The sequence below is a fragment of the Vanacampus margaritifer genome, chromosome 1 (genome assembly GCF_051991255.1).
Source record: "Vanacampus margaritifer isolate UIUO_Vmar chromosome 1, RoL_Vmar_1.0, whole genome shotgun sequence".
Classification (NCBI taxonomy): Eukaryota; Metazoa; Chordata; class Actinopteri; order Syngnathiformes; family Syngnathidae; genus Vanacampus; species Vanacampus margaritifer.
This window is the reverse complement of record NC_135432.1, coordinates 56,796,718-56,807,605: the sequence shown is the minus strand read 5'-3', so window position 1 is coordinate 56,807,605 and position 10,888 is coordinate 56,796,718. Positions and strand designations below refer to the sequence as shown.

The following is a 10,888-nucleotide window of genomic DNA, read 5'->3' as shown; positions in this document are numbered from 1 at the left end:
ATATATATATATATATATATATATATATATATATACACACACACACACACACACACACGTACAAAACATTCTGTAAAGTTTTCCCAGAAGCGGAGGCTGTTGGTGATCTATTCTGTAGGTGTCTCCTTACTTTTGTCCATATAATATGTGAAGTTACTGTCTTCCTGAATAGTTTAAGTTTCAACACCCTTGACATCAACAAAGAATGTGTGCGGAAGTTTAGAGGCAGAAGTTGGCAACCTGCTCAGAGATGGGTGGCGCCTGGTAAGCACCCAACAGGTTTCTCATGCTTAAAAATGGGATCTGCGTAGAAAGTTTTTCCAGAGTGTAAGATTGTGCGAAAACCGCGGCCAGCTCTGTATATCATGGCGCTCACACCCTCTATTCTCTTCCCAAACACTAACAGACACATCCCAAGCTGCCGCCGCCTCCCTCCACTCCGGCTTCCATGCAGCCAGAGAGGAGAGGAAGATAGGCCCAGCTGCTAAAGCTGTCTTTTCAGCCCCTGCTCCCCGCTCCGTCTATCTGAGATACACAGCAAGCGGAGGTGTCGCTTTTCTGCTGGCATTTCGGACAGTATCTACTTATAGACGGGAGGAAAAGGAGAAAAGAAAAACAGAGAGGGTATTATCAGGGAGGGATGAGAGCAGCAAAGACATTTTGTCTTTTTATTCCCCTTCTAAGCCCTGGGCTTTGCTCCCAATCCGATTGGTCGATACGGCCAGGGATGTAAATGAAATGCAAAGAGGAATAAGGCTGGCTTCCCATCTTCCAGAGTGTGCACCCCCCCTCCCCCACTTTAAGTCCCCCGCCCCTCTCGCGCTGCCTTACTTTCGGGCTGTTTATGCAGTTGTCTTTCTGTCTCCCCATTCATAGACCTGCTGCTCTCCCTGTTCCTGTCTCACCCTCACTTGCCTCACCCCACCTCCCTCCTCCTCCCTTGCCCCATCACTCTACTCTCCCTGGCTGGGCTCACAGAGCTCTTATCTCCTCAGACGCCCCACATTCCAACGTTGTCGTGGCTCCCTGCCTGCATCCTCGGTCACGGCGATTCCACGGGTTCCCACAATCCTCGGCAGCTTGCTGATTTAGGGTGGGCAACTGACTCTCAGAGAAAGAAGCAGCAAGAGGAGAAGAGAGGGTCGGGGAGGACGAGGTGAGGGCAGAAGGGAGATGAGAAAAGTAAAAAAAATAAAAATAAAAATAGAGGGCATAAAACAACAAACCCTACAAAGTGCGCGACTTGTGATGTCACGAATGTGGTGGGCAACAATAACATGAAGTCACTTCATGTTCCCCATTTTACTTTATTAAACCAAATACAAACGACTTTTGGACACAAAAAGGTGACCACAACTTTCACTGTAGAAAGTAACTTTTGACTCTCTTACAAATGTTAAGATTATATTTAGAGAAAGATACGCTCAACTTTCCAGCGGGACATCAACATCTGGGTCCTTCATCTTAAATGGAAGTCGTCCCAAAGATTGTATTTAGGTTCCATGCAGGCCCACTAGTCTAACACGGCATTCTGATTAATACTGCATTTGTGGAATATGAATTAAGCAGCAATATCCACTTGTTTTATCCATCTCAGGGGGCGGCCATTTTACCACTCCTGTCGACTGAAAATGACATCAGAGTTGCTCAGGGCTAAGGTTAACGACCAATCACGGCTCATCTTGCACTTGACATGATGAAACTCAGAAAACAGTTGAGCCATTGGTCAATACCTGAGGAACTGTGATGTCATTTTCAGTCGATATCAAGTAGCAAAATGTCCATCCCTGAGATGGATAAAAACAAGTGGATTTTGCTGCTTAACTCATATTCCACAAATGCAACATTAATACAAATGCCACGTATAGACTTGTGGGAACGCATACAAGATATTGTCAAGAATTTTTTTTGGAATTGGCTTCCCATTTAAGTTTCACTTGCATGTTCAGGTGGCCATAAAGGCACATCCATTTCCTGGCGTGTCCGACATGGGAAGGACTTTGGTTGCGTCTACGCATGTTCTCACACACACATGCGTACTGACACGTGTGCAAACACACTTTAAAAGGGTCTCTGGCATTGTGACATTTCATTTAAATCCATGAAGGATTACAGGCCTCCCGTTAGGACGGGGGAAAGGGGGGTTGCGGGGGGGAGAAAAAGCCTAATCGAATCCATTAGTTTTAAACATTTAAAAGACCATCTAAGATACACTGATGGACGGACAGGGGGATGGGTGGCGAGTGCCGGGACTGGGTGGCACAGTGCAAGTCTGTCCTAGATTAAACAGCTGCTCTAATCCCCTATTTCTGCCACCAAATTGGGTTTCCCTCAATCTCGTCATCCTAATGTGAGAGAAAAAAAGAGAAGTGGAGTGCCGGCCAAGGCAAAAATAATCAGTACATTAAAAGCTGCATGAGCAGAAGGGGAGGGAGAAACGGAGAAGAAGATGTAATGATAAAGCAATCAAGTGGGAGAGTCTAAGGGGGCACGCTTGATTGGGGTCATTCGAGGCTTCCTGTAGTCCAGCTCCCTCACCACATTCTCAATCTCCGATTGAGTTAATCCAATGTGGCAATTTAGTCACAATCGTCATAAAACACCACAACAATATTGCGCTTCCTTCCCGAGAGCCAGCGTAGCAAAAAGCTTGTCGCTTTCTCCGCTTTTAGTTCATCTTCAAACCTTCTGGTTGTCGGGTAAAAACCTGTCAGGTGGTTTGCTTGAGGCTCTGGCGGTGCCGGTCTCTTTCTTTCAACAGGTGGCCAAGGGCCGAGCGGATGGCGGCCGCCTGCGGGTCTGCCGGTTCCTTGTCCAAGTAGAGGCTAAAGTGCTGGACGCTGCAGGTCAGCAGGCTGTCCGGACTGTGGCCTTGGTGACCTGAGCGCACCAGCCTCTCACAGGCCAGTGCCAGGTTTTTGTCCCAGTTTGAAGGGTAGTCGGAGTAGGACTCCACAAGCGCCTTATACAGCTGCAGGCAGAAACAGTGGGACTATTATAAAAGCAGATGTTTTGACATTGCGACCGATTTTGCAGTATTTCCAGAGAGTGGCACTTAAATCCGTCCGCTATTGTATTAAAAAAGTATTATTGATGTAGAAGCATCGTTGACGTCAGACTCACAGCGTAAGACAGCTCAAAGAGGTCAGATTTGCCCTCTCCCTGCATCCTCTCTGCCAGGTCAAAGAGAAAGAAAGCCGTCTTCATCCTGAAACAAAGCGCTTTGGATCAGGGTTAAGTGCTGGCTGGATGAATGGATGGATGACGCACCACTTCAATACAGTGACTTATGGAGATGCAGTTGCAGAAGATGCTCGGCCACACAAGACTGGTTTATGGAGATGTTCTAGCAAGTGCGGCGTGTTTATGCAAAGCGGACCAGCGTCTTAAGTTCGACAGTTGGACTGTACCTGGCTTGCCACATCTCCTCGTTAGCCACACGCTCCCAGGATGCAGAGTGGAAACTGTTCACACATATGAAGGGGGGGGAAACATTTATCTAAAAAGCTTCAGGCAGTCAACTCTAAATGAATACAAATGTGAATATATTGTTCCACTAGACTTGTGCATGGTCTGGAGCGCTAAACAAACGTTTGCTGCATAAACTTTAAATGACTGAGCAACAATGCCGGCTTGCACATTAGACATGGAGTAAAACCACATTTGCCTTTTTACACTTGAAGATTGTAACCACTTGACCTCTTCTTCAAAAGAATATTTTAGCAGGTTCCCGGTGCTAATATTTAGCCGGTGGGCATCAGCGGACACGCTTGTCGTGAGAGTGCGGGAAATAATGTCACAGTATTCAGCCGTGGATATCTGAGTGAATGAGGGGCTGCTGGCAACCGCAACAGAAGATGTAGCTCTGACTAATTCCACTTTTGACACAGTTATTGACAAAACGCAATATGAAACTCATTATTTTCCATCTTCACTTCCATTTCAAATGGCTGAGAGCCTAAACGTCTGTGCTGTGCTTGAATTCACAAAGGAAGCAGATCACAGCATGGAGAACAGAGCACAGCCAAGCTCCGTCAGGACGACTGAGCAGCGAGACAAGAAGCAAACAGATCTGCTTCCTCTGATTAAATGCTTGATGTTTATTTGTCTGTCTGGATGACAAACAAAATGGAAAAATAAAACCACAACCCTAATCATTGTAAATTGCAAGTTCTGCCTGTCACAATTAAAACTTTCTGTGGGATGATAAACAATAAAACATTTATGCAAGAAAAGATTTATTAATTAGAATTTTCATCACAGGATGAAAAAAAGTTTATCTCTACAGTTATCTAAATAAGATCAGACTATATTATTATATAATGGCAGAATTGCTAATATAGCATATTATTGAAACTTATTACCGGTAGATAGTGCAGTGTATATAGAAGGATGCATGTTTTAAAATGGAGATGGGTTAGCACCGATTCCAAGTATCGTTATGGACCGATATCGGCCTTATTTCAAGGTAACGGTACTCACGACAGAAGCTTCTGGCCATTTTATGATCAAGAACTAGAAATGAGAAATGAGAAAATTGCCATGCAATTTTAAGGAAAAATACTACATTAGAGTTAAATTATCAATCGTTGTTTTTTGGAGGGGGATAGTATGTATCAAAAGTACTATTGGTATCAGTACCTGCTGTTGGTGACTACACAAGAGTTGAGTGTGCGTACTGGTATCAGTCTGGGGGGGAAAAAAGTGGTACCTACCGCCACTCTGGGTTGCTTACCCGTTATGGGGCTCGCTCCAGTTATAAAGATTGTGTGTGCGACTCGCCCACTCTTTGGGGTGAAACTGCCTCCGAGCAGGCACCAAGAAGTCACACACACCAAAGGGCCAGCGGGAGAAGCTGCGACTCCAGTTCGGGTCTCCATCAGGCAGCCCAATACAGGCAAACAGGTCCCTCCTGCAGAAAAATAGTGTCAGACAAACAATTAACCCCCTTCACCTTCATCATAAGTTAAAAAAAAAAAAAAAAAGTCTTTCTTATACATTTCCTTTTACCCTGCACACTGTAGGATCTTATACCAATCACACAAGCCTGAGGGTTAAAACCCCAGTTCAATGTTGCCCCACTGAGAGGCTGCCTTTTTATTAACCTAGCAAAGACTGCCCCCTGGTGGACTTGGTATTAAGAGGTCTCATCAGTTTTAGAACAGACACAAGAGAGACTATTTAACAAAATCAAGCAGATTAGTGCCTAGTGATTCATCAAAGTCCTTTTTCCGGCCTCAACATACATATGCGCTTATCTTCACAGTGCGTTTAGCGCAGGGTCAACCATTCCACTGCCTAATGAGATCACCTACTGTTCTGTTGGATCATTTCAGTGGATCATTTTTAGCGTTAGTTTGTGACTCACTGGGAGTTGTGGATTAAAAATTGCTCCAGATTGAAGGTGTCTTTCTCCTCGGAGTGGACCGTGTCCCACTGGCGGCCGGGAAAGTGCACCCCAGGGAGGTGAGGTCCCAGCTTTTTCACGTACCAACTGTATGTCATCATCTAGAGAGAAGGAAGAGAACAATGTTTGCATAGGTTTGTTCAAAATGATAAAAATGGGAAGGGTGTGCTTTAACAGTCAGTTTAAAATAGACACATTTACAAATGTTTAAATCTCTAATAATTTCGTTGGTCAAACAGAATTTGCGAACGTAAATAAGTCTGAGTAGTGATAGATATTGTAACATTTTTTAATACTTCATTTTATTTTATTAACCATTGTTACACATTATTAACATTTTAATTCTTTTTATTAACCTTGTCGAAATGTTTTGTGTCCTGTGCAGAGCAGATGGTGTTGATTTCGGTATAATCTGACCTTAAACTGGGTCATACTATTTAGTCTAAAAAAGTTCCTTCTCAGCGCTTTGTGCGAAAACACATTTGGTCCTTGAGAAGAGAATCTGTTTTGAACACCCACATCTGACTCTGTTTTCGCCATCGCTCACGGAAAAGTACCAGAGAGTATGTTTTGTCTACAAATGAAAGAGAGGAGGTCTTTTTAACTATAAGAAACCGTTGTGCACGCGGAAGAGCCACATTTGACGCTCTGAATCCCACGATGTTTAAGTGATGATAGAGGCGTTTATCTGTCCAGAGATCTCTGATTGATTAAAAAATCATTTTTGCAAAGGTGTATTTTTCTTACATTAAATCTATCTTCATTTTTGGAACACGCAAAGAGGACAAAATTATTTTATTCCTCTTCAGTAGACAACTTAATAGAATAAAGTTCCCATGAGTATTATTATTATGAGGTTATGGTAGTTGGAGAAAATGATCCAGTGGGTCAGCTTATTGACTATTTTACAAGAAACTTAACTTGGGTTCAATAGGTCAGACTCAGGAGTACGGCGGAGGTTAAGACACACACCCGACTCATTGGCTGCAGGTGATCACGCTACATTGCTCGGCCGAACTGCACCACGGTTAGGATGAGCTACGGGGAAACAGGATACAGGGGATCCGGTGCACTCAGTAGTCGACTTGTGGCTGTTGTGATGGTACGTCGTGCGATTTCTTTATTATTGTAATCACTTCATACTATGTTGAGCAAAAAAAGAAAGTGGTCGGATGAATATGTGCAATATGAATTCACATGTATAACGTAATGTATGGTGTTCCACGGGGTTAAATTCTAGGGCCTCTGCTGCTTGCATTGTGATCTGCTGCCTCAAACCAGGTTAAGAACCGTTTCGTGCATACTTTATTCTCATAGCGAGCCAAGCTTGACCACAGAGAGTGAGGACAAGGTGAAGCTCTGACCTCCTGGTCGACCAGGCGCACATCAGGCCGTACATCAAGACAGTAGTGCAGGTAGCGGAGGGAGTTCCCCGGCAGATCTCCTCTGGTCAGGATGATGGAGTCTTTTGGGAAGGAAGCGAAAAGCTCCCTGCCGAACCGTTCCACCACACTGTTGCTGCTCTGATCACATTCCCTAAAATCACATATGGAAACAGCAGCTTTGTTTACTTGCATTAAAGAAGGGCTACGTGTGCACCTTCACCTCCGTTCCAAGTGTGATAGTGTATAAAAGAAAGTCGGCGTGTTTGCTTGTGAGTGGGCTTACAAGGTGCTCTGAGGGTAAGTTGTCAGTGCCCCCGCCCCTTCGCCTGTGTACAGCGCTCCAGCTGCCTAGCTAATCGTGAGCAGACAGGTGTGATGGGTGTGACAGCGCAGGCCATGCTCTCCTCTTGATCAAAGCCGCTCAGTGATGGCTGTCTGGCACTCCTCTGCACCTCGCCGGTGTAATCTGCCTCCTCGGACAGCTAACATCTCAGGCTGAGCTCAGCGAGTGGAATCTAAGTGCTAACCGTGCCTCTCTTAGCCCTTACCACGGGGTGAGCAGAGAGAAACCTGACATGTTCATACCGCAGGTCTGAAGCACAGAGTAGAAACAAATCGAGTTGACTCAGGGAAAACTTATGCGCAGGGATTTTAAAAGGTATGAGAGAAGACTTTTTATTTTCCCTCTTCTTTTCGCTTTAACTTTTCTCTGCTGAAGCAACTTGGGACACTGGAAAAGTGGGAGTTCATACAATTCAAAGTTACTTAATCCCTTGAGTCCATTCAAACCCGTTGTAACAGAGTGATGCTTTTTTCATGCCAATTAAAACAAGAACTTGTGTTCTATGATAATTGCAAATTCAAGACCAATGTTGCCAAATCAACTTAATTTCAGACAAATTGTCTGACTTTTCCCGCCCGCAAAATATTACAAGCTAAAGCAAGAATGCTGATTAAATGTAGCACTCACCTGCGATTAGTGTGTATCATGTGTGCCAGTAGAGCTGTGGTGAGGACCCAGGCTGTGGTCTTCCAAAACCCGCCATGACCTAGCCTACGCTCCAGCCCAGTGAGGGTCAGACTGCAGCCGAGGCCAGCCAGCACACACACGATAGCATCGCCTTGGATCCAAAAACGCTCAACCTGCAGCCGGCACGGTGATTCCTGCAGTCAGGCGTCTACAAAATACAGCATGTGCTGCATCACTGCAGAAATGAATCTTTCTTACCACTCCAAGCAGCAAAGGTCTACTGATGTCCAAGTTTGCCCTCCAAGCAAAAAACAGTGAGTATATGAGCAGCATGGAAATCAACAGCCAGGACATGGAGCGATACATTCTGGAACGGGAAGAAAAGAAAAAAAAACACAGCAGGATGTGAGTGTACAATTCAGCTTGCTTAAGAGGGGCATTTTCTTAAAGCAGCCTGAGTCATTAGGATCTGGCGCCAAGCTCTGAATCATTTACTCATTATAGCTTTGCTGTAAACTGTACAAAAAAAAACTAGAAAGAAAAGCTGTAACACTGATTTCAGTCAATTGGGTTTCACACGTTAAACAATACAGTGGAAGTTCCATTTGATCATACATTTGATTAGATAAGCAATTCAAATGTTGAATCGTAGGTGAACTTTAAGAGCAAAAATTACAGATTTATAACAGAATTACAGATATAAAGTGAGATACCGTCCGTTATGTGTGCAATGTTCATTAGCCTGGTGTACAGGTGTGAGTCACTGACTCTTTTTTTTTTTTCAGATTGTCCAGTTCAGTCATATTCAGTCACATCGCTCAGTGCGTGGCGGGCCTTATTGGTTTTACAGTATTTCTTAAAGTGAGGGCAGTTCTATTTTTAGTTCAAGTGGCTGTCATGCTTGCAGCAGACTAGGATGACATGCTCCTTCATCCTACCTATCCATCGAGGAGAGGAGGAGGCCTAATCCCGCCAGAGCTACAACAGGAAGAGAAAGGTCTTCCAGGCAGTGGTCCAGCTGGGCCCTACAAATACACAAGCAAACACGATGAGCGCACAGCCTGACGGACACCAAAGACACACTCAGATGCTCGTCCTGTGACAGAACTCAAGGACACCAATTATGAAATCCTCGCCGTCCCCTATCAAAACAAACTCCTTGGACTGCGCGCGCTCCTCCTTTCAAACGGATTGACAGATTCGAATGACAGTGTCACGCACCCCCCCGCTGCCCCGTCCTCTCTTCTCAGCGCTTGTCAGTCACTGAGCGCTTTCTCAGAGCACGCAGATAGTTTCCTGCCTCTTGCTTAATACCCATCTCTATTTGACAGCTTATTGAGTCTCTATATCTCCCAATGTACACTATGTGTGAAAGTGCGCTTGCGAGCGGTTGTGTCAGCTTCTCCAGTGGGTTTACGTCTCCAGTGCGACATGCCTGTCATGTTCGCCTCTCTTCCCCATTTTGAAGGTGCGCTTGTCCATCAAGCGGTGGGGGTGACGAGTAGTGGTGGGTGCCTGGCAGAGGGATGCTGGGGGGGGGCCTTAAGATGCAGAGGCACCCCCATTCCATCAGCTGGAGAAAGATACGAAGAGTGGAGTGGTGAAGAGCAGGGGGATGGAATCGGGTGGAGATGCGTGTGTGTGTTGCGGGGGGGGGAGAGAAGTGGAGAATTCTTTTTTTCCCCCCAGTGCTGTTGCAGCGTCTGTCATCACAGCTCGTCACGCTTTAAACACCAGCGCTGAGTGATCATTTCAAACTGCTGGTGAAACAAAACACAGCGATTTGGCCCTCTAAGAAGGTTCAGTTGTGCTTTGATGGGAAAGAGTAGAAGAACAAAAGCTCACAAAAGAGTGAGGGGACGGACGGGCTGGGGATATGATGGGAGTTGTGTGGACAAATTGGTGTGCATTATCTGAGCCAGTTCAAAGGGTAGAAGGGTTCTCCAGCTCCCTGATTGTACTTCTGACCACACTTATCTAGACTGAAAAGCAAACCCATACCTGCATAATGAAAAAGACTATATAACAAAAAAAGAGTTTTGTTAGGTACAAAATGAAGGGGAAAAAAACTCACTTAAGCAATGAGGTCAGGTTCACAGAGCTGTCCGTCTTTGCCTGCAAATACAAGTAAAACTTGGTAAGCAAGAAAACAACAAAAGGTCAAATAGAGCAAGCGACTCTTATGAAGAGGAATAAAATTATTTGTCCTCTTTGCGTGTTCCAAAATTTGAAGACAGATTTAATGTAAGAAAAAACACCTTTGCAAAAATGATTTAATAAAAAAAAACAGAGATCTCTGGACATCGTGACAGACTCCAAACATCACATAACAGGTGGAATTTCAGAGTGCCGAATGTGTCTCTTCCGCATGTAAAATGGCTTCTTATAGTTAAACAGACCGCCTCTCTTTCATTTGTAGACAAAATATACTCTCTGGGTACTTTTCCGTGAGCGATGGCGAAAACAGAGTCAGGGTCAGGGGTGTGTGTGTTTGAGACAGATTCTGTTCTCAAGGACCAAATATGTGTTTTCGCACAGAACACTGAGAAGGAATTTTTTAGACCAAACAATATGTTCCAGCTTAAGGTCAAATTATACTGAGTTCAACACTACCTCACATCTACAAAACATTTCGACATGGTTAGTAAAAATAATTAAAATGTTAATAATGTATAACAATGGTTAATATATGAAATAAAGAATTTAAATGTTAATAATATCTAACACTTACCAGACTGAAGGTGCCATATTCAGCCCTGAGCAGGTGGGTTAGCAGGCCTGATATGGTGGTCTGGTCCCCCCAGCTCCAACGGGCTGAGTTTATGTAGGAGGAGAAAGGCAGGAAGATGTAGGGCAGAAACCCCAACAGGAAGCACATTCCCATGGACGTGAGGCTACGCAGAGACAGCTCCTGTCAAGGCAGCAAAAACATATTTGCATTCAAGGATGGGATTTGCAAACAAATAAACATGTAAGATCTTCAGTTTTACCCTGTGGGAATGGAGTCTATGGAAGACCCATGGAATGACAGCAAGTACATACAGCACCAGGGTATGCTGGTTGCAGAGTCCCAGCCCGCAGAAAAGCGCCCCCCACTGTGAATGCTAACAATAAGCAAAGGGATGG

General features: G+C 44.7%; 1 protein-coding gene across 3 annotated transcripts in view; it reads right to left on the bottom strand.

Annotated features, from left to right (window-relative positions):
• Positions 1-1,287: 1,287 nt before the first annotated feature.
• The window catches only part of tmem260 (transmembrane protein 260), a 28,267-nt gene continuing 18,666 nt past the window's right edge, over positions 1,288-10,888 (bottom strand). For all 3 annotated transcript variants that reach the window (XM_077556057.1, XM_077556066.1, XM_077556075.1), the window contains 12 exons: positions 10,753-10,866; positions 10,494-10,673; positions 9,837-9,877; positions 8,701-8,787; positions 8,021-8,129; positions 7,763-7,935; positions 6,772-6,943; positions 5,369-5,508; positions 4,736-4,912; positions 3,411-3,464; positions 3,124-3,208; positions 1,288-2,971 (listed from right to left, as the gene is read on the bottom strand). In XM_077556057.1, coding sequence (XP_077412183.1) covers positions 2,711-2,971; positions 3,124-3,208; positions 3,411-3,464; positions 4,736-4,912; positions 5,369-5,508; positions 6,772-6,943; positions 7,763-7,935; positions 8,021-8,129; positions 8,701-8,787; positions 9,837-9,877; positions 10,494-10,673; positions 10,753-10,866 — 1,593 coding nt within the window. In that variant the 3' untranslated portion in view covers positions 1,288-2,710. The remainder of the gene's footprint in view (positions 2,972-3,123; positions 3,209-3,410; positions 3,465-4,735; positions 4,913-5,368; positions 5,509-6,771; positions 6,944-7,762; positions 7,936-8,020; positions 8,130-8,700; positions 8,788-9,836; positions 9,878-10,493; positions 10,674-10,752; positions 10,867-10,888) is intronic.